The sequence below is a fragment of the Gymnoscopelus microlampas genome, assembly GCF_963454915.1.
Source record: "Gymnoscopelus microlampas genome assembly, chromosome: 20".
NCBI classification, from domain to species: Eukaryota; Metazoa; Chordata; class Actinopteri; order Myctophiformes; family Myctophidae; genus Gymnoscopelus; species Gymnoscopelus microlampas.
Window position 1 is genome coordinate 18,675,970 of NC_139957.1, and position 26,272 is coordinate 18,702,241.

At 41.9% G+C, this 26,272-nt stretch overlaps 2 protein-coding genes across 4 annotated transcripts; one reads left to right on the forward strand and one right to left on the reverse strand.

The window, feature by feature from the left end:
- Positions 1-1,778: 1,778 nt before the first annotated feature.
- Positions 1,779-10,496, reverse strand: scml4 (Scm polycomb group protein like 4). Of its 3 annotated transcripts, XM_084045606.1 has the most exons (9): positions 10,284-10,496; positions 7,767-7,873; positions 6,597-6,830; positions 6,121-6,250; positions 5,408-5,608; positions 4,766-4,927; positions 4,403-4,627; positions 3,749-3,897; positions 1,779-3,250 (listed from the first exon to the last, which is right to left on the reverse strand). In XM_084045606.1, the coding sequence occupies exons 2-9, from the start codon at positions 7,767-7,769 to the stop codon at positions 3,125-3,127; spliced, it is 1,230 nt and encodes a 409-aa protein (XP_083901732.1). In that variant the 5' UTR covers positions 7,770-7,873; positions 10,284-10,496; the 3' UTR covers positions 1,779-3,124. The 3 variants fall into 3 exon arrangements, with proteins under 3 accessions (XP_083901732.1, XP_083901733.1, XP_083901734.1); XM_084045607.1 differs by lacking the exon at positions 7,767-7,873; XM_084045608.1 differs by lacking the exons at positions 7,767-7,873; positions 10,284-10,496 and adding an exon at positions 9,705-9,814.
- On the forward strand, positions 9,331-24,192 carry LOC311036711 (AFG1-like ATPase). The gene is given in 14 exon segments (XM_084045605.1): positions 9,331-9,455; positions 11,103-11,305; positions 12,786-12,837; positions 12,925-13,026; positions 13,443-13,455; positions 13,457-13,565; positions 13,735-13,834; positions 13,935-13,993; positions 15,573-15,655; positions 16,686-16,756; positions 16,888-16,988; positions 17,382-17,522; positions 17,731-17,841; positions 21,247-24,192. Coding segments are annotated over 14 exon segments (1,383 nt in total). The 5' UTR covers positions 9,331-9,358; the 3' UTR covers positions 21,388-24,192.
- The last annotated feature ends 2,080 nt before the right edge of the window (positions 24,193-26,272 follow it).

Genomic DNA, 26,272 nt, shown 5'->3' on the forward strand with positions numbered 1-26,272 from the left:
GTTGAATGCGTTTTGCCCAAAATTGGATTATTTATTCTCCCCCAAATCAGCTTCTTAAAAATGCTGAACGATTTCTTGATTTCCCGACGTTATTCCACTAGATGAGGCGCAGCAGGGACCGATGATCCCACGCTTGTCTTTGGTCTTTAGGCTCTGCGACTCTATGATGGCACATGTACGGCGTCACCCGTGTGCATCCAGTGGTGTACAAGTACGGTACTTGAGTAAATGTACTTAGTTACTTTACACCACTCTCTGTGCATCCCACACAGATCTTAAGTTCACTGCTGCTCTTGTGCTCTATAGCCTCTCAATCACATCTCTAGTCGTGGAAGTAGGCCTACTAACATTTTCACTTACTTAAAACTTAAAGTAGCCTATCAATATTGCAATGTAGAAATACTCCGTTACCATCTTGGGTGAAAGTCCAATTCAAAATATACGAGTAAAGGCTACAAAAGTAGGCTACTCATGCACAATCACAAACCATTTCACAAGTTTTCAAATGTATAAAATGTACAAATATCTTTTGAAAATAGCAGATCTACAAGCTCACAATAATTCATGATGTGATGCATTGTGAGCTTGTAGATCGGCTATTTTCAAATGGCCGATCTATAGGGCTGAAGTGGTTAATGTATGTTTTGTAATAATATTAAAAATCCACAAAGTAACTTGTAACTAAAGTTTTCAAATAATTGCAGTGGAGTAAAAAGTACAATATTTGCCTCTGAGATGTATTGGAGTAGAAGTAAAAGTACTGAAATTTGGAAATACTCCAGTAAAGTAAAAAATAGCTAACAATTGTACTTAAGTACAGTAGCCTACTTGAGTAAATGGACTTAGTTACTTTACACCACTGCGTGCATCACACACAGATCATAAGTTCACTGCTGCTCTTGTGCTCGAACACCACACGTCTCAGCCTGAAGTCCACTCCCCAATTTATATAATTAGAGTACACCATAGTCTTTCGTTGGCCAAAAACCTAAATGTGATACATTAGGCCAGTGGTTCTCAAACTTTTTCATGTCAAGGACCCCCACATTCACACTTATTAGCCCACGGACCCCCATTTCAAAAGATATGCCAGGGACCCCCATAAGAGAAGATTTTTTACGGCTCTCAGTGATTCTCAATCATTGTAATGTAAGGACCCCCCCAGTTTGACATGCCTTAGGGCTACGGACCCCCATTTAATGGCATTTCTATCTCTGGGACCCCAATTCATATTGTAAAATCAATGTTAATTTACACACTCAGAGTTACAGACCCATAAGGGTCCATTTGGTTCCTATAAATCATTTAGCTGGGGACCCCCTGGTATCCCCTCAAGTACCCCTGGGGGTCCCCGGACCCCACTTTGAGAACCAATGCATTAGGCTACAGGAAGAAGTTCCACACCTTGTTAGCAACAATTTACCGGTAGGCTGTTATAGGCAACGTGGACATGGCTGTAGGCCTACTGGCTCTCTACATGTGAACCGGGCTTGGGGGATTTAAGGCAAAATTAAGAATGTTTCTTAGCTATCATCTCTGGAATCACATCGAAATATGTGCATAATGCATTTTTACCATCATTCTCACATCTTGCTGATAATGCAGACTAAACATGCAGTCAAACCAATAAACCATGCTCAGATGATATCCTCAATCAATCCTCATCCAAAATAATCTCAACACACACACACACACACACACACACACACACACACACACACACACACACACACACACACACACACACACACACACACACACACACACAGTTTTTTTTAACTTGATTAATTAATTTAATACTCACATACGGTACAGTATACACATGATTTCATTTACATTTCACAAACACAAAAAGCAAACAGTCAAATACATAGATAACTTTAGCACCAGAATAGAATATGATCCACTCAGCTTCCTCTAAAATTCTTCATAATGATTTTTCAAAATAAAACACCCTAGCTTGATCTCACTTGGCATGGCTTACATGTAATACATCTTACAGCAGCATTCACTTACAAAGGTTATTTGATTAAAAAAGGATGCATACTGTATGCCACAAATGGCATACAAAAGCAATACTATAGCCTTTAGGTGTTCTTGTGTGACATTTATGGTGTTTGTCAGTCATTCTCTACCTTGGCTTCAACACTAATGCTCGTTAAAAACATATAAACATTGGGGATTAAAAAATCTGTTTTTCATGAGTATACATGATAGGCTATGGGGATACACTGTAAAATCCTGAGTGTTAATTTAACCGAATACTCTCAGTGTTAAATTTACATCACCCAGGATTGTTTGCAGTGGAGTTGGTCTGCATTAATCTTGCATATTCAAACATAGATATTGTATAACATTCACAATGCTCTCCCTTATATCACGAGAGTACAGTATATCAGAGAATTTCTTTGTCTTTCTATATTGGCTATCATTTGTCTTGTTTCAGCTATATTGTTTTGTACTAAAATGATATTACAAAGAATGATTATTTCACTAACCAAATGGCCTTTTTTACACAGTGATGTGAAAAAATAGTATCAAAATGATTTTTTAACCTCTTGATAATAAAACCACCATAGCAGAGAATGTACGGCTTCCCATTGGATTATAGAATGGATGCGTCTTCAACTTAATAAACAAGGTAAACCTCGCGAGTTTTCAGAAAAGTGAACACTTGAAATATAATTTGTATCCTATAATACATATCTTGTCAAGCATTAAAAGCACCGCATCACAAGCAAAGGAAAATGTGCAGTGTTAATTTAACTCTCAGATTTACTGTAAATGAACACCACATATTTTACTGTGCAGCTGTACTGTAGGTCTGTGGCACTGAGTTACAGTAGGAGACCAAGGTAGTACTAATGGACTACTCTTAGACTTACACTGGTCTTGTCTCCACTGTTACATATGTGTGTTGGGTATACAATCCACAAGCTGAGAATTGTTCACTCCAAATCTGTGCTAAAATCATACAAAATGAAGACTTTAATTACTATTAAGAAAAACAAGGATGAATATTTGGATCATCAACACAAGACATTATGAAATGCAAAATTGTCAGTGAAATGTATTGTTTGGATCATTCCACCCTTTTGTGAAAGAAAATGGTATCGGGGCGTTTTCAGAACTTCGTCTGCTTTAGTTTATCGATGTGGTAGCAGAGTTTCAAGGCGGGCCCCAGCTTCAGTCCAAGGTATTTCATTATCATGTCGCTCTTAAGGAGCAACAAAGCATTGCCATCAATTTCCTGCGAAAAACAGAGGGTTGTGTTAAACCAATGAGAAATATACTGTATCACAACATGTGCTATATAGAGTATATGTACATTCACATGCTCTGTTGGACATTTATTCTAGCTGGTTAAATCAAGAGAGAAATGAGGCATATTGTTTTTCTGCCCCGCCATGTTCTGTTATCTTTTATACTCTCTGAACCCGTTCTATTGTGTCTCTGTTTGTCATCTTGAATTTGTTGTTCCTTATTCTGCTCCTTTTATAACAAGACACTTTCAATAAGCCAATATTTTTATCTCACCGGTACAAATAAGTAATGAGCATCTTTCTTTTTATTTTGATAATTTAATGCCATTATATGGCAATGCATTACTACTGTGTTTTTGTTTTTTGTACTCAACTCAACTACAATATTTCTCAATACTGTAAATTACATTCTGTGTATGAAAGGTGCTATTATATCATTCATTCATCATAAATTCAAGTCTTCCATAAACATTGGCAAAACCTACATGCTTCCTAAAGACGTCCGCATGAGGGCCCAGGGCCTGAGGGTCAGCATCTCTAATAAACCAGACAACATCCTCCACAGACCAGGTAGATGGGTCCTTACTAGGAGGGGCCTTGGACTCCTGGGACTCTGAAGATGCATTATAACCTCCTGGCAGGAGAGGGGGGGAGTTAGATAGATAGATGGAAGGAGGCAGAGGGAGAAAGGGGATGGAAGGAAGCAGAGAGAGTTGCTGATACACTGATGACTCGAATAACAGTAAACTGTCATACTGCCATTGGTCACAGTGGTTCTCAAACTTTTTCATGTCAATGACCCCCAAATGTATTATGTATTTGTCCAAAGACCCCCATCTGAAAAGATGTTGTGCCAGGAACCCCCACGAGAGAAGATTTGTGTTGAAATGTTTTTAAAATATTCAAAATTTGACACATTAGGATTGTTTGATCTACAAGCTCACAACGCATTGCACTGATGCGTTGTAGATCGGATATTTTCAAATAGCCCATGTATATAGGGTTAAAGTGGTTATACAGATTTTGATGCTGTATTAGCTTATTTAGCTGGGGACCCCATGGAACCACCTCAAGGACCTCCCTGAACCCCACTTTGAGAACCACTGGTCTATATTACACATGATAACACTGCTTCTCACCTGTCCTGTTGCTTTCCAGGAACGTGTTGGGGCTGCTGGACGTCTGCCTGCACATGCCCATGGGTGCAGAGCCGTTGGAGAACTGCTGTGACGAGCGGAACCCATAGGAGGGCTTTGGTGAGTACGAGGAGGTTATGGAACTGAAAGCAGAATCACCTGGATCCACCGAGTAGCGCTTAGCATCTGACTGGTCTAGATGGTACTCATCAGCCATAGATGTTTCAGCTGTGTGTGAAACAAGACAGAAACCGTTACCTTTGCAATAAACTTCATTTCCCAGTAGATTCATTGCAGTTTGTAGAAGCACTGCAGGGATTTCCCCTTTAAAAGGCTGTAATCTATGAGGACAGGATAGTACAATACCATCTGACTGATAGGAGCCACCGTTATGCTGTGTGATGGGCTGGTCACTGAAGAGGTTTTCACAATGCAAGCTGCGACATAGCTTCTTCAGAAAACGTAGCACATAGCCGATACTGTTCACTACAGGGAGACTCAGAAGGTGCTGTTTCCCATCGAATGTAGCTGGAAAAAGCAAAGCATATGAACACTTGAGGGAAAAATTAAACCACATTAACCCTGGCGTCCCTATTTTGGGCATGTCATAATAGGTGAAGAAATTTAAGAAATAGCCTAGGCCTATATGCTTAATTTATACAATTCATACGCCGGTGTCACCTGGAGAAAATTGCAGGCTCACCAAAATTACAAGCTCACCATGCTAAGCTTGTAGGTCTGCCCTTTTGGTTGTACAACAGTGTCAGGCTTAAACCACTTTAACGCTGGCATCCCAATTTTGGGCATGTCATTATAGGCAGAAATAATAATAAAAGAATACAGGCAATTTGTCCATCAAAAGAAAATAGCTTATCTACATGCTCACAATGCATCACGCTGTGGCGCGTTGTGCTTGTAGATCAGCTAGCCTATTTTTGAAATAATTTAGACATTTCTTTGTGGTTAAGCGGCTCAGAGGTTAAAAACGTATGGCTCCTTGTGTGATACCTGATATCTTCTCTCCCCCGTAGCCTTGTGTAAGGAGAGTGAACACGGCTTTCTGCTGGAAGGCGCTGTCGATGCAGCCTTGGACGGCCTGCTGGAGCACCACAGAGGGCCTGTCTGGCCCAAAGTGATCCGGGAGCTGCTGGACCTTCTTCCTGTCCAGGTTGGGGCCTGTGTTGGCTTGCTTGTTAATGTAGATACAGACTGGAGGCAGTAAAGTGGTAGAGGGAGGGCAAATAAAGTACAGGAGAGAGATGGGAGGAGAGCACGGTCAGAGGGAGAAAAAGCGAGGGAGGGAATGGGAGAGAGAAACAGAGAAGGATGGAGAGAACGGAAGGGCGAGAGAGCTTTACTTAAATCTCTCTGCTTGCTTGATTTATGAGGTCCAAGTGTTGTGAAAGAAATCAGAACAGTATTTTATGCTGTTTACGTTGCTATACACTTACACACACTATATGGTTGCATCTAAGTTGGGACAAGATGAAAGCCACACAACACAGTACAATCAGGTAAGAATTTACCCTTTTATGGGTCCATCAGAGCATATTTATACTCCATCGTATGCCAAAAATACCGATCTACAAGCTCAGAGAGCTTGTAGATCGGCTGTTTTTGGCACGGGACACCGTAGTACAACAAAGTATAAATAAGGCTTGAAATTACCACTCCGGACATAACCGTGCAGTCCGTCCTCCTGTGAGTGTCTTCTGTCTTACCTGTAAGCACCTGGGGTGTGGCAGAGTGGGGGATGGTGGCAGCATCTTGAGGAATGGAGCTCATGTCAGGTTCAGGGGTGCTGCTGGGTGGAGAAATGGCCAAGGGCGTCATCACCATCCTGGGTTTCAGCTGCAGATGGACAGACAGAAAGCACATGTTATTTTGTTCTATGTGAGTGCGGGATTTGGCTAACTACTACATTGGGCCAAAGCTACCATACATAGCACAGTTTTATACTTTACTGTTGCAGATATGCATCCACTGACACGTTAAAGAGCAATAACATTAGGGATAATCTTTTCATGCAAATTACTATTTACATACAGCAGTATTTGAATACAGAAGAACAAAGGCTAACTGACCGGGATGCCACAAAAATCCGAAGGGCAATGGAGACTTTGTGTACACATGCATTTTTAACAAGCTGTATGCACAGACTATACATCTCATCCCCCTTTCCCCCCATCTAGCTGACCTTGAAGCCTGGCTTTCTCCCCCTCTTCTTTGGTACTTTCAGGGGAGGGAGGGATTCTGGGTAACGGTTTGGAAAATCCATTTTGGCGACATTGCGGAGCGGGGGTCTCCCTCGCTTCCTGCCTGGTATCTTTCCTGACTGGCTAGGGATGAAGGAGGGAGTCACTGCGGCCGATTGCATCTCACTGTTGCTGTCTGCTTTCTGTGCTGTTGCCGCAGGTACACTCATTTGGAGCTGGAGACATGGGGGAGAAAAGCAAAACACATTTTCCATTTCACCTAATCCATAACAAACCAAACAGGCTAATGATAGGCCATGATATTATATTATTACAGTGCCCTGTTGGCATTAATGCAGAGCAATAACGTGCACACTTAATGGCGTGACCGGGTGGCAACAGCATCATAACATCAGCAGTTTGCAGAAAACTCAGCGGAGCAATGCAGAGAGAGAGAGAGAGAGAGAGAGAGAGAGAGAGAGAGAGAGAGAGATACAAGAGAGAGCACTTAGTGGAGCACCGTAATCAAACAACACAAAGGGGCAGCCATGCATAAGCTCTGTGGAGGAAACAGCACCTCCATCCTGCTATGATAACACACCATACACCATGGGAGCTTCCATTACCTGCTGTCTTCTATTGTGAATGCCTCAGAACCAAGCCCCTATTGTTTCAGGTCCCAGGAGCCCAGAGGATGAGAATGGAGCAAAAGAAAACCTCACAAGGCTGTGAAAGCCATCTTGTGCTGTATGTGTTTCTCCCTGCCTGTGTCTCTTTAAGGTCTATGCTGCTGCTGCTGCTGCTGCTGCTGCTGCTGCCGCTGCTTGCTGCTGCTGCTCGGCACACTGGCTGCAGACATCTCATTAGACTAATGCATTCAGCAGCAGCCACGGGAGGGGGTGAAATTGACTTCACCATGGCTACACAGCTATGAATTACCATTACGATGACAGCTTTCAGCCTAATCTTGGAAAAAAAAGCAGCCTCAAGGAAAGAAACATGTGGCATGTCTCCTGTTTAGCGGCACATATCGCAGGGGTGAATGAAATGCACTTTGAATCTCTGAAATGATGGCATGCTTGTTATGGTGCATTCTTATTTTATTTCTCATTCAAACACAAAGACCACAGGAGAATATGTAAACAAATTACTTTAGGTTATTATGCACTCACCATCAAAAAATAAATAAGGTCTGAAGAGTATCCCTTTAGCCTTTCTGTTTTCTATATTTGCGTGCTTCCAATAGCAGAGCACGAATCTCAAGGCAAGGCAGATTCCACTGTAATTTTGTGTGTGTGATAGAGAGAGAGAGAGAGAGAGAGAGAGAGCGAGAGAGAGAGAGAAAGAGAGAGAGAGAGAGAGAGAGAGAGAGAGAGAGAGAGAGAGAGAGAGAGAGAGAGAGAGAGAGAGACACACACACACACACACACACACACACACACACACACACACACACACACACACACACACAGTAAAGTGTGTGTATCAGAGAAGGAGAGGGGGAAGAGAGAGAGAATGGCTCCTCTGTTGTCATGGCAACAAGCCTGTAAGTCTGTAACACCCTGAATGCTATCTCTTATGTTTTGTCTGCAGCTGAAGCTCAGAGCTGCGTATATATAGACCTAATTAGATTGAGGGCAGCCTTGTGCTGCTAGTGACAATGTAAAATGCATTTTAAAGTCTGAGACAATAGAAATATTAAATGAAGTTCTTAACCTCTACCCTTCTCTCTGGTGCGTGTTAGTGTATGTTAGTTTACACGTGAATGGATGTCCTTGTGAGTAGCTTACTACCAGAGTACTTATTTGGATATATTTGAGGTTTTTTTTTTGGAATACTTCTAATCTCTCAGCAGTCAACAGAAATTGATGACATGATCAACTAAATATGGTGAGCTGGCTTGAAAGCCTCTTATCAAGTTGCATTGAAGGCTTTCTAAAAAAAAGAGAAAAAAGTTCCATAAACAATACAATTGTATACAATATATATGCAGTGGGGATCCCTGCTTTGTCTCCCTCTTTCTCAGCCAAAGGGTCCTTGGCCTGGAAAAACGTAGAGACCCCACATAATCTATATGTTTCAACCAATATTATGTGATTTTCTAATCAATTCTGCTGTGTAAGGACAAGGACATTTTATTTTTCCATTGCTAAATTAAATTCATGGATCCACATGAATTATGCTGCTAATTGCAGGTGTATGAAATACAGAGTACATTGAATGAAACAGTGCCCTCTGCTGGATAAATGACGAGGCCCTGCTTTGTTTTGTTTTGCTAATAAAGCTTTTCAACGAAATTGGAAACCAATCAGTGTTGCCATGTCCGCTTATTACAAACGACTTTGGGCTTTCCCCCCCCTGTAAATTTTAAAATATTGGTAGTTGCGGGTTGTGTTTTTTTTTACTTGTTTCTGTAGTGTAGTTGTTTACCGGTATTTGGTCTTGTTTCTTAATGTTGTTTATAAACCAGTGGTTCTAAAACATTTCCATGGCAAACAATTGGACCCCAAATATAAAAAAAACAACTTTTTCCTCCCCAAGATTTACCCCAATTTACTTTGTTATTTGAAAATAGCCGATGTACAAGCTCACAACGCGTTGCATCGTGAGCTTGTAGATCGGCTATTTTCAAATCGCCATACCATAACCTAGTCGCTTCTTTTTTAGGCTTGTTTTCATAGACCTGGTTGCTTGGTTTGCTCGTAAAATCTGGCAACACTGAAACCAAGATGGCGACGCGCATAGCGCTCTGCTCTCAGTAAAGATGTCACCCCAAATTCTGCTAGGCTTACGATACGTGTTTACAGGACGATATCATTCGAGAACGTTAATAAAGGCTTTGGCAGACCTTTCCAGACGAGGTGAGACTATTATTTTGGTGAGTTACTTTGATGGTCACATTGTGATAAATGTTTGTTTAGTGGTTTTGAGTCAACGACGTTGTTTAAGTGACAGTGAGCTACAGTAACTGTAGCTCTGGTCCGCAGCGTTAGTGAGTTCTCTCTGAACGCGCTGCCATGCCCGCTGCTCTGCTCATAGACCTAACTTTCCACTACCGTGTGAGGTCTCCGTTTTTAGTAAAACATAAACAAAACTACTTCGCTACTCACCGAAACAAAGGCAGTGTTGTGTTGTTGAAAGTCTATTCTCCAGGGTGGGAAGCCTCTCGGGACCAAACCTTCTCTGTATAATACACTTTTTGGGCAGAAAATTAAATATGTCCGCCAGACGGAAATTATTTGAATTACTCACCTGCGCCCTCTACAGATCTGGTCAATATAAACTACCATTGACCAGATCTGTAGAGGGCGCAGTGGAGTAAATACATTAATTTCCGTCTGGAGGACATATTTTATTTTCTGCCCAAAAAGTGTATTAGACAGAGAAGGTGGTGTCCTGAGAGGCTTCCCACCCTGGAGAATAGACTTTCAACAACTCAAAACAGCCTTTATTTCGGTGAGTAGAGAAATCATTGTCTTTATTTTTTACTAAAGTTGGAGACCTCGCACGGTAGTGGAATTTTCACTCCATGGGAAATGCACCCGCTCCAACAGAGCGTTAGAGAGAACTCGCTAACGGTCTGGACCAGAGCTAAGTGACAGTGAGCTACAGTAACTGCTGTATTCTAAATAACATCGCGAGTTTACGTCAACACATCTCTGAATACTTAAACTTCGGAATAAACTTACCTCGTGAAGTTAAGCCACCTTATTGATGTTGCTCTTATCCTCCAAGTACTGTTGGTTAAGTTGTCTGTACTTATACGTTATTTAACAGTGGCTAGTCGACATATAACCTTTGGACATCGTCTATTATAGACTAACGCTGGAATGACCACATACATATGAACCATACTGTGAGAGGGGAAAGAGACCTGGGGAAAAATGGACCTGACGCCATGATCTGTGTGGTTATTATTCCCCAGTGGTGGAAAAAGTACTCACATTGGATTTGTTACTTGAGTAAAAGTATCAATACTGCGATGTAGAAATACTCTTGTTAGAAGTAAAAGCCCGGTTTTCAACTTAAATAAAAGTACAAAAGTATTGGTATTATGCAGAATGTCCCCAATCCACAAGTTCAACACGTACAGTATAAACATATTTTGAAAATGGCAGATCTACAAGCTCACAATGCTTCCCATCGCGACGCATTGTGAGCTTGTAGATCGGCTATTTTCAAATGGCCGTTATATATATATATATATATATATATATATATATATATATATATATATATATATATATATATATATATATATATATATATATATATATATATATATATATATAGCGCTTAAGTGGTTAATGTGTTTTGTAATAATACAAATCTACAAAGTAACTTGTGAAAGTACAATATTTGCCTCTGAGATGGAGTGGAGTAGAAGTAATTTAAAAAGTATTGAAAATTTGAAATACTCCAGCAAAGTAAAAGTACCTACAAATTTTACTTAAGTACAGTGCTTGAGTACATGTACTTAGTTACGTTGCACCACTGTTATTCCCAAGGTTATTCTGCGAGTGCACAGCAGGCGGCTGAGGACATCAGTGCAAACGGCAGCTTCAGCGGGCCACTGGAGCACTACAACAGTCTGGTCAGAGATGGCAGCCTGCGGGAAGATGAGCATCAGAAAGCGGTGGTGCAGACGTTGGATCAGATGCGCAAAACTCTGAGAGGGTACACGAACACACCGACATCGTTCTTTTCAAAGGTATGGTGGTATTAAGGCTGCATTCTTAAAATACTGTCCTGGACTTTGTTAATGGTGCTAACATATACAAATGGCTCATACTCCATTCATATTTGGGATCCCTAGCAAAAGCATCCAGAAGCTCCAGTACATTCAGAACAGCGCTGCTAGGATCCTGATGAGAGCGCGGAAATATGAACATATCGCACCCATACTCCATACGCTACACTGACTTCCCGTCTCCTTTAGGATAGAGAGTACAAGGTCTCCCTCCTTACCTATCAATCAGTGCATCCACAGCAATGCCCCCCCTATCTAAAGGAACTCCTCAAACCCCCGACCTCCACCTGCTCCCTCCGCTCTGGAAATTCAAACACACTCAAACCCCACATGACGAAGCTCCGCACCATGGGGGATCGGGCCTTCTGCTCAGCTGCTCCTCAACTGTGGAATGCCCTCCCTGACCATCTGAGAGCACCACAGTCCGTTGACACCTTCAAAAGGGGACTAAAAACCTTCCTTTTTAACAAGGCATTTGTCTAGATGGACTCAGTGATGCCATGTGTGTTTGTTTAACGTTTTTAACTTCTACTTAACTGTGTTTAGCTGACATTTGATCTGAATTGTAATTTCACTGTTTTATTTTTAGCGGTGCCAACCGCTCTACATTTGACTTTGACTCCGTGTCTGTGTGTCTGTCTGTGTGTCTGTGTGTCCGTCCGTATGAGCCCGGGATGAGCACGGCAAAGAAGCAACACATACAAACACACGCACACACACACACACACACACACACACACACACACACACACACGGACATGGAGATTGCCTATGCCATCTCTCCTCTCATTGGCCACACGTGCCACTGGTTATCAACGAGGGGTCCAGGGACCCCCAGCGTATGTTATGTCCGTCCGGCCGTATGAGCACGGGATGAGCACAGGATTTTAAACAGCTATAACTCCAGTTTGCAGCATGCCACCAAGTCCAAATTTGGTATGTGGACTTAGACCACCAATAGGGACAAGCATGAATTGCTGAAGCCCCGCCCCCTGTGTCTTCCCATTGGCTGGCCTTTAAATAGCCATAACTCAAGTTCGCAGCATGCTACGGAGTACAAATTTTGTACATGGACTAAAACCACCAATAGGTACAAACTGTAATTACTTAAGCCCCGCCCCCTCTGTCTGCCCTTTGGCTGGGCTTTAAACAGCCATTATTCCAGTTTGCAGCATGCTACCAAGTACAAATTTGGTAAGTGGACTCAGACCACCAATAGGGACGAACTGAAATGAGTTAAGCCCCGCCCCAAAGGCACCGCTTCCTAAACACAGGGTGTGATTTTTATAGTTTTTTTGCTCTTTGTTTTTAACATGTAGCACTTTGAGATTAGGTTCAAATATAAAGTGCGTTACAGATACATTTATTATAGGCATAAACCACAACTAACCGAGAGAGCATTTATTTAACAATGTTTTTTGTATTGTTTTTTTCCTGACAGTTTTTCACAAAACCTAAACCACCAAAAGGTTACTATATCTATGGAGATGTTGGTAAGTACTTGATGTTAGCAGTATTATTAATTATAATAAAGTAGAGTTTTTAATGTTCCTAAATGATGTATTCTCTGTATTGTCTAGGCACAGGAAAAACAATGGTAATGGACATGTTTTATTCACATGTTGAGACGGAGAAGAAAAAGAGGGTTCACTTTCATGGCTTCATGTTGGATGTTCATAGACGTGGGTATTACTATTATATTACGAAAATCTCTTTGTAAAAGTCTGACTTGAATGCACCGCTGAAAAGGCAGATTGGTCATACTATGGTAGCCAATCATAATGCTCCTTTGTGGCAATATTTTGATCCTAGATGATGTCATATCAAATTATGGGAATGGTAGTGTTATGCCTGAGTTATACTTGGTTGTACATTGTGTCACTCAGCAAAAATAGCCTATCAACAAGCTCAGCGTTGTGAGGTTGAAGATCTGCTATTTTCGGTGTGCAACACTGCCGCACAACTAAGTATAAATCAGGCTTAATGTGAGTGTCCGTGTGTTGTGTTTTTCTTTTTGTATGTGTCATCAAACTACACACTACTTTGTTGGTACAGCAGTAGAGGCTACATTGGATTTTATTTCTCCACTTCATTGTAGGGATACATCGGCTGTATGCCAAAGAGGAAAGCAGGGAAAATGGGCAAATCCTATGACCCAATTGCACCTGTCGCTGAGGAGATTAGTGAAGAGGCTTGCCTTTTGTGCTTTGACGAGTTTCAGGTAATGACTTATCACAGACCTTTCTATGTGTTTACACACCATACTAGTACGACTGGCTTCTGTGGGAATGGAACCCTAAACTTTGTCAGTTTTGGCACAATGCTCTATCTAGCCATTAAGTTACAGGATAACTGATAAAGTATTGGGTGAAAACAACACAATCTTACAGGTCACGGACATCGCTGATGCTATGGTTCTCAAGCAGCTTTTCGAGAACTTATTTTTGAATGGCGTTGTTGTAGTAGCCACTTCTAATCGTCCTCCTGAAGGTAAGTAAATGTTTCCTTAGGTTACTTCTATTTCTGGTAATTTTATGACAAATAATCAAAGCAATTACAAATCTCATAAAGGCCAATTCTTCTCCCTTAGACTTGTATAAAAATGGACTACAGAGGGTCAACTTTGTACCTTTCATTGCTGTGTTGCAGGTAAGGAGTTTTGCAATTGTATATCATCATTAGGCTGCATCTTTGTAAAAGTTTTTTGTATAACATTTTACATTTTTGTATGTTTTTTGTTCATATACTGTGCATCCAGTTTGCATTTACAGCCAGTTGAGACAGATTGCTATTCTCACACTTTGCATTAGAATGCCTCTCAAATTTATATTGAATGACCGCTTTTGATTTGGTCTAATGTCCCCACTTAATATTCAAATAACCACGCTCACAGAATTGGCTCTCACCATGTAAACTGACTCACTAAAGATGGTTCACATACCCTCAATATATAGGCTATACTGGAGTATGAATTGAGTTGACTGATGAAAGGTTACAGTGCTGAAAACATTTTGTTCGTCTTTGTGACATGGTATCATGTAAAAAGAAAGTAACCTTGCTTTGAATGTGACCTTTCCACAATCCACATTTATAATGAATGCAACAACAAGGCTCACACACCACAAGAAACAATTAAGTGTAAATGGAGTTGCCCATGCAGACGTCCCCTTATAATCATGTGCTTGTTGGGTGCAGGAACATTAAATAAAAAACATTTAACGGGTGTCCGCTCTCTGAATTAAAAGACTTAAGACATAGGAGACGGCCATGTCACTTGCATTTTTTTGAACGTTTCAACATAAGCAACTACATTCTACATGATGTTGAGAAAGGATTGTGTTGAAACATATTGTTTTGATGTTGTATTTGAAAATTGGATTTAAATGATTTAATCATCTCCTACAGTATTTACAATTTTTATTCTGGTTGTGGGTCTCCTTTTATGTTTTCAATCTTTTTAGCTCCAAAGAACTGATTATTAAATGGAGAAAACAAGTCGTTCTCATAGGAACATAAAATGCCATAGAAATGTCTAGTGAAAAATATCCAATTCACAATGAAATTACTTCAACTGATTTATTTATTTATTTTAGCTCGGGTCCACAACAGACCAGTGAAAGCACATGCTCCTTGCAAGCATGAAATAAATATTTAAAAACGGAATCTGTCAAGTCATTTCAGTGTGTCGTGGATCTTTACACTGTGCACCTTTTTAAAGTTCTCAGGCAGTGTGGACAATGCCATCTCACTTAATTTGAGAACTATGGAGATAAGAAAAAGAAGGAAGTGACCAATACCAACCTGCTTTTGCCTCTGCTATGTTGTAAGGCAAACTTGGCATGCAATATTATTGACCAGGTCCTTAATGAGGACGGGGACACATTTGCGTTCACTACAATATTTGGAAAATACAATATGTGTCCCAGGCCACCTCTGAAAGTTGGAGTTATCAGGTCCCAAAATGTGTCAAGGATGGATTTAATGCATTTACACCTGTAATTGGAGCTGTCCAGTTGCAGCCAAATCAACCCATGATGGATTTGAATACAAACTCTGAACACGCCCACTGTAAAATACTGCAGCATTCATCAGCATGTGTTCGTCCCAATTATTGCTCAATTGTAGGTTGCATTGCTGAAATGTAGCAGTACCACTGCTTAGTGAATACTTTTATTTATTATTGTCTTATACAAATATTTGATGGTAATTTTTTTTATCTTGCTTGCAGCAATATTGCCAAACTCTTCGCCTGGATTCTGGAATAGATTACCGGAAAAGGAATCGTCCATCTGCTGGAAAACTTTACTTCCTGTAAATAGAACATTATGCAAATTAATTGATTTGTTCCGTTCTCTGTTAAGAGGAGAATTTCATGTAAACCAGCAGTCTATGCTTTGTCAGTTTGTGTACTTGCTCACATGCATAGACCAATTATTTTTTTACTAACATTGAGACTGGACGCACAGGTGATTGTTTCACGCAATCAATTCCCAACCTGTTGTTTTGGGCTGCGCTGGTTTCAGCACAGCCCAACCCCCTCTTGTGTGTTGGCTAGTGAGGAGCGTCCTAGTGAGACCTGATAGAATGGGTTTCATTGCACGCATACTGGTTGCACACATACTGGTTCTTATCAGTGTGACGTCGTCTGTTAAGGGGTCTATAGATCCAATGGATCCGACTGCTATGCCCATATATGGTCATGTGCATAGTTGGGACCGACCGACTTCAATCTCTGTGTGCCCTCTGCGTGCGCATTGGTAAGGACTCGAGGGAGTGTGATGCCCGTCATGGAGTTGTTCAGATATGCGCCATACGGCTATCCAGAACCGCTGATCCTGCAGATGTGTTCATATATGGGCAATTGGGCATATATGGATATCCAGTTGTCCAGAACAGGCGATCCAACCAATATGCCCATATATGGGGATGCCAATATACAGGGTATGGGCATTTACTAATGACATCAGGGATCTCCATATATGGACATAAAAGCGACTCAGGTAGACAGATGGATATTGGATAAAGAGATTGCTATATATGGGCAAAAAAGGGACACAGACGGACGGGTACAACGGCTACTCTGACAAAGCCCCCAACACTATGACTCCGCCTTATCAATCAGATGGGCGGTTCAACGTACAGTAGGTGTGAGGGCTGTGTAGCAGCCCGAACTCTAGATGTGGGCGGCCCTAACCTCTAGTTTATTGTAATGTGCAACAACAAGATGATATCCACACAAACATTTTTGTACACCACACAGGCAAATAATATAAGTATAAATATAGCACACAACTGTTTCAAAATTCATGACTATTTAAATCCTGTCTGCCTTTTATTGCAGCTCAAGTGAGCCTGATGTAGAAGCCACACTGGATAAGATGTTTGATGAACTGGCCTTCAAGCAGAATGATAGTAAGTAGAGTACCAGTATTAATCAGTTATTCTGAGATTTTGGGAATTGCATACAGTATTTTGTTTAAATTGAAACCTTTTACATCACTGTTTTTTTGTACATACCGTAAAACTTTCTTATTCCACATCAGTAACGAGACCAAGGGTGCTGAATGTGCATGGCAGGAAGGTAGGTCTGGACAAAGCCTGCGGGACCATTGCTGACTGTACATTTAAGGAGTTGTGTGATAGGGTAAGTGCTTTTGTGAATTACGTATATGGTCATTGCATGATGAAAACCCGAAAACAGTGCAAGAGCAGCCAATCTACAAACAATCAGGGCTCTCTGTAGCTGCTGTTACAGTACATTTATTGTTTCAGTGCAAGTTGTATCATTTGATCAGTGCGATACACAACTACAAAAGAAAACCCATAACAAGCATTTTGAGGTCAAGACAGTGTGTAGACATTTGTGACCTCAGATCTTTAATGACCACTAGCACTGAGATGGCAAGTGTATCTGTACTAGCCAGTATTAATGACATGCACAGTACTTCTCTTAGTCCTTTGTGAAATACAAGTCTTAAGTTTATTGACTCTTCTTAATTGAACTGACCCCAGGCTGTTATTTAATGTGATGCTTCAGCCTTTAGGGGCCAGTGACTACCTGGAGATATCTCGACTGTTCGACACTGTCTTCATTCGACACATTCCTCTCCTGACGCTTAACAAGAAATCACAAGCCAGGCGGCTCATAACACTCATAGATGCTTTCTATGACCATAAGGTAACATTATGCAAGGTTATGTATTGTTTTTCTTTTCTTTTTATTGTATATTGTCTATCATTTTGTCTTTGTGTGTACTTGCACATGGAGTTTTTTCTTTGACATATTTTATATTGATCATGTGGTATATGTACTGTAGTTTGTTTTGACTTGTTCATTTAATGGTCATTGGAAGACCTACAACATTTGCATATTTCTATTTATTAAGGTGCGTGTGGTGCTTTTGGCTGATCACCCATTGGAGGATCTTTTTGTACATGATGGGGATCATGATCATGATGAGAGCCATGTTCTCATGGACGATTTGGGCCTGAAAAGGGTAAGCAAAAGTTAATTGGCTCTTGAGTAACCAGTTTTTCATGTGACATGGTTGGGGATTCCTAAAAGTAGCGAAACAAACTGGCTGAAGACTACAAACAGGAAGACATGACAAGGGGAAGGAGTGAGCACATTGCAATTGATACAGCCTCAAGTTGCAAACAGTTGCAACTACTCACAAGACACCAGCACTCCTGAAGAAAAATGGTCTCAAGCTGTCTCTACTTTCTCACCTAGACTAAAATTTCATTCATTCAGAGTAAAGGTCACTGTGATTTCAGTAGTTTGCATGAGAGGTTTGAGGTTGAGTATATATTCTAGCATGGGTGGCCCAAGTGGGAATCAAACTTCTTAGTGGAGCACATTGCTGAAACGATCTTTCACTTGGTGATACAAGCACCAAATTTGGCACACAAGTGCTTCAGAACCTACTCTCTCAGAAAAGTACGAGATCCACTTGAAAAAACAATATGGCCGCCATTTTTCAAGATGGCCGCCATTCGAAGTGGTTTTAAATGGTGTTTGAACTATATTTTGATTGAATAATCCTATTTTGATGGTCTATACATCCAAATATATGTTTTTGAGTATGTGAAATCCAATTCTGCATTTACAAAATTTTAATTATTGGATATTATGATGATACAAATGCTGTGCTGTGCTGTGCTGTGCTGTGCTGTGCTGTGCTGTACTGTGCTGTGCTGTACTGTACGGCACTGTAGGCACTGTACGGCACTGTATTATACTGTACTGCACTGTACGGCACTGTACTGTGCTTTACTGGACTGGACTGGACTGTATTATACTGGACTGTACTGTATTGGACTGTAGTACTGTACTGGACTGTACTGTATTATGCTGGACTGGACTGGACTGGACTGCACTTTGGTCATATGGAACCAAACCGTAACAGTTTGGTTCTTCTTTTAGTCCTCACATTTGCAGACACACAACTGTGTACACTTAAGCATGAAGTGGTAGCATTTGCATCGTCCTCAGGATTCAGTCTTTTAGACACATTTTGTCAACTGCTCACAAGTCTGAACAATAGGTGGAGGGATTGTCCAGACCTCTCCATCTTTTTGCCAGCCACAGTTGGCAGGGCTTTCAGTTTGCATTTTGCACACTGTTGCCTGACATGCAGTTTTCTTGCCTTTACCATGAAAAGCTGACACAACTGTCTTTCCACTGGCGTGGAAGGACAGCATGCCACTGGATTTCTCTGGGCCAACAATTACTACCATATCATGAATTGGCAATCACCTAATGGACTGACCCTGGCCAAATTATACCCACATAATTTCTAAGCCTGCACTGACTGCAACAACAAGAATATCTGTGTTGCATGCCTCAATCAACACAGACTTCATTTGTTGCTTGGCTGCATGGAGAGCATGTGTGAAGATGCTGGAGTCAGCTTCTTCGTGGTTGCAAGGACTTAAGCCTTCAAGGCTGATGAGTTTGTTTGTCTCCCGCGCTGGCACATCCTGTCAATTCAGGTGCGGCAATCTAACTACAATACTACAACAAACTAAACTTGTAGTTGAGATATATACAGGGGCTTATTAGCATTTGGGACATTAACGTATACTACAGTACAAACTACAATGAGTACACCACTACAACAGTTAGTAAACTACACCTACAGCTAGTACACTACAAGCCGACACTGAACCCCATGCTGAGTCTCACAGCAGTGATGTCACCAGTGTGCCCGGGTTGTGCTTTGACATCACTCTTATAAAAAATGACAAACCAATAGAGCTTGACCACAGCATTTCAATGAATGATCATGGATGTTTCCCTTCAACTTAATGCAATATCTGTGATCAGACAGCTTCCGAAAATGCTCATTTTGAGTCACGTAATAACCGCCATCTTGAAAACTGGCGGCCATATTGGAATTCAATTGACACTATTGAGTTCTTCCAGTCAGAATACATTCATTTTGATGTTTGGATCATTAATACATTTGTGTTCATTCAAGTTTTACTTCAAAAAACATTTATTTTGCATTTGATGAGGCGGCCATCTTGAAAACTGGCGGCCATCTTGGATTGTCAGCTGGATCTCGTACTTTTCTTAGATAGTACATCCTGGACATCATTTGTGCCAATTTTGGTGCTTGTATCACCAAGTGAAAGATTCTGATGGAATATTGACTTAATGTGCTACACTATCTACCCATGCCCTTTGGCCACCCACTGAGCCATAGTGTTCTTAGTGCTGTACAATATGGTTAAAAATAGTGATTGTTTGGTTGAATTTTTTGTTATAAGCTGTAATGCAGAATGACAGATTTTCTGGATCATTTTGTTGGTGGGGACTGGGGAGATACAAGTTGTGGGTGGGAGGGTTTCTAACACTTAGAAATTGTGTGATTTCAATTCAATTAAAGCTTTCCCCATCCACAAACTGTAACTTATGGGTCATAGATTCTGTTTAGCAAGTTGACTTGAAGTGGTACTTCACCGATCTTGCACCCAAAGCCTGTTTTATTGATGTTGAGGACATAATTAACATGATGTTGTTTTGTGTTTTAATTTCTTTGTTTTTTTTATTTTGTGCCCCTGTGACATCACGAGTCAATTGTGTAGCTTGACTACATTGGATGTAGTGGATAGGAAGAATAGTGCACGGCTGCGCGCATATCGAAGTGTGCCAGGTGCAGGACAAACAACAATCAAATAAAATTAAGGTCCACACTCTTTATTGCCAATATTATAATTAACAGGAACTTATTTGGCCAGTGTGCAGACCTCACTTTTATTTTCCACATTGGCTGTTAGTCCCATGTTTCCTGCACTTCCAGTCAGACCAGCCCTCCAGCTGATGTCAATCACGTTGTTAAGACTGCCCAAGGTGTCAATTACCTTGTCTACCAGCACCTCCACAGTGAAGGGCACCATGACACTCCCACATTGTCCCACAATAACAGAAGATATGTACACACCATCTAATCGCACTAATATGTGCAGACACAATACAAATGACTGCGTAATACAGGTTAAAACAAATGAATCATGAACTAAAAAAATACCAAACAAAAGCCAAACTTTAAAAAATAAACACTTGAACCACACCCCTCTATCTTCCCTGACCAATTGGTACAGTCTGACAAGGAAATTGACAGTCTTAACAAGGTGATTAACATCAGCTGAAGGGGCCGGTCTGACTTGAACTACAGGAAACATGAACCATTGTAGTCCAGGAAGAACTGTTTTCCCCTTGGTGATGTCACAGGGGAAGAAATACAGAAAAAAACACACTCCCACTTCAAAATCAGTGAACTGCCCCTTTAACACATTTTTTCTTGATAAAAGAAAAGGAAACCACCTCCTTTTGACAATGCACAGCCACATTGCTATAGTTTTCCAAATAATTGTGCTGCTTTACTGTTCAACAGGACTCAGCCAGTGACCTGTCCATCTTCAGTGGATCAGAGGAGGTCTTTGCCTTTCAGAGGACAGTGTCTCGTCTCACCGAGATGCAGTCGGAGGAGTATTGGATTGAGGGGGACAGGAGCATAAAAACCTCAACAAAATAAGGTGTAATAAGCTCCGTAACAAAAGCTGCACTCTCAGAAGCTTACCTCTTCAATCTGCCAAGAACAGTCCAAACAGAACACTAGTCTTAACACATCTCATCTAGCAGAACCCACACAAATAGAATAGATCTACAGCCCACAGTGTGTTCAAAGAGTGTCTGGAATCATAGAGGGAGAATTGATTTAAAAACTAGTAAAAAAAAGGTACCGGTTGACTGGGAACAGGGCCCGCCACAGGGGTATCTAATCAGAACTTGAGCAGCGATGCCTGCCTGTACAATGCAGGGATAACTACTGTATGAATGACTACCAGCAGAATATGGTGTATGGGTCTGACTACCGTATCGTGTCGAGATGTTATTCTTGAACAAGTGTGGATGTAGGATGTTTACTCTGATGGGAGTTGGAGGTTCTTGAAGGCTGTGGTGGTAGTGCCTGCATTCAAATTGCTTCTGTGACCCGCAGTGGACCACCGTAGAGGTGCACTTTCTGATGTGATCCTCCCATGTTACATCCAGTGCCATTTGTAGCCGTCTTGTGTCAACTGAATCGTCGACTGAAACGTCATGATTGTGGCAGCCCTACTTGAAGGTAGAGTTTTGAATGTCGGTTTTGAAGAGTCGAGAGCGGAGCACTGTTGGAGATTTGAGGGGTTCATAGTGGCAATCTATTCCAATCTCTCACTATGACCTCGGGTGCTTATACAATCTGGCGTTGACACTTTAGTCGTCACAATTAGTTAGCCATGCTCAACTACTGAATTCCGGGTCAGACGTGCCCAAATATGGGATTCCATGACGTCACACTGGCCTCTTTAAGTATACTGATTAGCAACGGCAGTAACCATAGCAACCTGGTATCACTCAGACGTATTGGGTAACCGTATTGATATTAACAAACCTGGATGAAGTGAAAGTCTTTTTAACAACATTAACATTTTTGGGGCGGTGTAGCTGACTTTGCAAATTCAGGACTGTGATTGGCTAGCGAAACACATGACACATGTGCAGCCCTATGAATTGGACTTTTAAAAAGTCATTTATCCTTTTTTAAAAGTGAGTCATGTTGTGATGACCACACACCGCCCACTTCACACTGGGTGTGATTTTTTTTTACATAAATGAATTTAATATATTTGATTGTATTTGAATATAAGATAGGGTCTGCTATTTACCTGCACACCCGTTGGGCCTGCCTGATGATCTTCTGGAACCGTCTCCTCCAGAATTTCCTCATACATGTCCCTCAGTGACGGTCCAGTGACGTCAGGGTCATTTTCTGCTTGCGTCTTCTTTCCTTGCGGTTCTTCTGGGTCAGGTGTCTCACTCTCAGATTGGATCATCTTCTCCACTAACTTCTGTAGCGCAGTTGTTGCCTCTTGTTTGTTGCTTAGTACATTAAAATAACGGTCTTTGAAGCGGGGGTCTAAGATCGTTGCCAAGTAGTTCAATGGCTCGGTGAAAACGTTAGCAAATCTGTCAGTCACCGCTTGTAGTAGAGTGCTCTTCGAGGTGCCGACCCCACTGTCTGTTGCAACCGTCTTGCTCAGGAAACGTTTTAGTGCGAGAACTGATGGAATCACGACAGCCGCAGTAGCTGAATCCTCCTATAATTCTAGTAACCTCTGTAGTAGTGTCTGGTAGTGTCTGTCTGTCTGAGACCAAACCAGTGAAGCCCAACCTGTGAGCCCAAACATGTTTCTGCCCGGTTCTCCTCGGTCCCTGGAGCTATTGATCTCAAATTGCGCACAGCCATTTACCATTACCATGCGCATGGAACTCCGAAGCCCGTTTTTCGATATCACTAAATCTCAGCTGTTTATTCCCATTTTTATGTCAAAAATTCTTCTGCCCGGTTCTCCTCACTGCCTGGCGCTATTGCTCTCAAATCGTGCACAGCCATTGACCATTACCATGTGCATGGAACTGTCGAGCCAGTTCTTCGATATCACTAAATCTCAGCTGTTTATTCGCTTTTTGATGTCGAAGAATGTCGCCAGCCTCGCATCTACAGCCCCACTGCTTCACATAGTTGAGCAAACACTCGCCTCCGCGGCCGTGTATGCGCGGACACGCGCGTGTGTGTGTGTGTGTGTGTGTGTGTGTGTGTGTGTGTGTGTGTGTGTGTGTGTGTGTGTGTGTGTGTGTGTGTGTGTGTGTGTTAGATGTACTGTTGTGTGTGTGTGTGTGTGTGTGTGTGTTAGATGTACTGTTGTGTGTGTGTGTGTGTGTGCTATTGCTCTTCTCCGTGCTTAGCTCCATAAAGAACCTCTCACTCCGCTATACAGCTCCGAGATGATCCGCACGGATGTTTAAGGTTTGGTCGTTGGCATAATATTTTAGGTCGGCAGCGAAACTACCCGTTGAAATCGCTTATTTTTAGTCAGCCTGTGGCCATGTTTCCCATTCAACCCGGAAACCCCCCCTTCGTCCGCTGCCAGTAGGTGGTAGGTGGAAGGTGGTAGCACGTCGCGTTTAAGTAAATCTCTCCACCAGAGACACAAAAGTTCATCTCATCTAGCCATTGCACCGTGTCGAGTCTCCAAAAATCTGTACAAGATAACGATGCGGCCGTTTCATTATCTCGCCCCTAAACACGCTCGCCCCGGATCGCACCGAACGGTCTAGGGGGAGAAACTTGCGCCTAATTGTCTCGCCCCTAAACACGGTCGCCCCGGATCGCAACGAATGATCTGGGGTGGGCGACGTGCACCCTTTAAGTGCATATCTGCATGCACATATTGTTGTTGTTAAGTTGAAATAATAGTTGTACAAGTTGTAATAACAGTGTTGTATAATTACTTTTCTGTAGGAATCAATTCATTATAATATAAGTACAATGAATGACAGATTACACACATATATATACAGTGTATATATATATATATATATATATATATATATATATATATACTTATATATATATATATACTTATATAATCGAGGAATGAGTTCCGCCCACCCGCTGACGCTATACCCACAGCTCTGTAGGCGAGTAAACACAACGCCGACACACCACATCTCGCCAACACAGTAGCCGAATGTGTGCGCAGAATTTACGGGTGGCGTAGGCCACCTATCATTGCTCACTACACAGTTTCCACTTCGCAACATAATTTATTCCACTCACCACATTACGGACAAAACGGAAGGTGAAACAGTTTCGTACCGTTTACCGTGCGCACCACCGACACCGAACGGCAACGGCTTTAGCCGAAACAACATGAAGCGCCGCCATTGAACTCTGCGCATCTCCACAACAACACACAAGCAGGTCCTTCGCTTCAACCCCCCCCCCCCCCTTCTTACGTACCTCTTTTGTTCCACCCAGGCCGTTACTTTCACTTCACTCATGTCTCTATCAATCACAATATGTACGTCCTTCACGTGCCATGTACATCCCAAACACAAAAATAAACGGCGACGGGCACACTACAGCGCAATGTTCCACGGGGGTCCCTGGGGGTCCGTGAAAAACAAAATTATATAATATATATATATATATATATATATATATATATATATATATATATATATACTCGGACGGGGGACAGCTCTGGCCGCATGAGGATGTACCCCTGTGTGTGTGCCGCAACGGGACACGCGGGGGGGAGGGAAGGGACTGAACACGCGGGGAGGACGCGCGACAGGACGTGCAATAACCCCACGTTTGCAACTACTTTTGCCTGCGCACTTCACCGGGTATGGTCTAGTGAGAACTAATCTTCGAATGGCGCGAGAAGCGTGGTCATTTTTTCTATGAGGCCCCACTGGTATGAGCTCAACTTCTGATTCGCAGGGAGATCATCATGTTCTGTCCCATAGACACCAAGTGCCCTCTTCTGATCATAAAGTGTTTTCATCATATAAAATGTGCTATTCCACCTCGTTGCGACATCCTGTTGGAGCACCTTTTGACTGTGAGTTGGACCTAGCTCCTTCCGTATGGCTTTCAGCCGAGAGGTGGCCAGTGGAGAGTGTCTAAAATGTCCTACTATTTTTCTCCCAATAGCGATACAGTCAGAGATGCTTCGCTGGCTTAACACACCATCATGTATGGCTAGCTGCAGTGTATGAGCCATGTAGCCCAGGCTTTTAACACCACAGTCTCTCATTCCCTTCTCCATATTGCGGGCATTGTCACGCAGCACAACGTGCACCTTATCTTTCGGTATGTTCCACTGAGCAAACATGCTGTTAAATGTGTCAGCTATGTTGGTCCCTGTGTGCGAACAATTAAATTCTTGTGAATGCAACACAGCTCTGTTTACATTAAAGTTGTCGTCAATCCATTGAGCAGTAAGGCTTAACATGCTCGTCTGGCTCACGCCAGAGCTCCAGATGTCCGTCGTAAAGCTCACGTCATTCACATTGCTGTCCAACAACTTGTGGATATGTGTGGCTACGATGTCAAATAAAGCAGGGAGGGAAGTCTCGGTAAGGTACTTGCGACTTGGTAGGGTGTAACGCGGGTCCATGTGTTGAATCAAACGGCAAAATCCAGGATCCTCCACGATAGAAAATGGCTGGTCGTCCAGAGCAATCATCTCCATGATCTTATTTGTGATTGACGCCGCCTTTACGCTGTCTTTAACATATGGCTTTGTTTTTTCTGTGTGGTTTTAGTTTTGGTTTTAGCGCCTTCCTTTCCCAATAACTCTTTGAAAAGGCTCTCATGTCGGTTCTGCAAATGAGTCCTCATGTTGGTAGTGTTAAATGATTTTACACAGGATCCTCCTTGCAAAACTTCGCCATCGCAAGTATTGCATATTGCAATTCTTGGGTCGTCGGGTTTAACCTTGAAATGTGCCCAGACGGCCGACATCTCTGTCTTTTTTTTATCCTCTCTTTACTTGGTTTCTTGTTTACTTTTGTCTCTCGGCCTG

Bases quoted from the DNA above. Each gene is read 5' to 3' on its own strand.
- scml4 (XM_084045606.1), bottom strand. The intron at 4,628-4,765 runs GTATTGTACTAT...TTTCACACACAG, and splicing joins TGGCTCCTATCAGTCAGATG to CTGAAACATCTATGGCTGAT. The intron at 3,898-4,402 runs GTGAGAAGCAGT...CTCTCCTGCCAG, and splicing joins CCTGGAAAGCAACAGGACAG to GAGGTTATAATGCATCTTCA.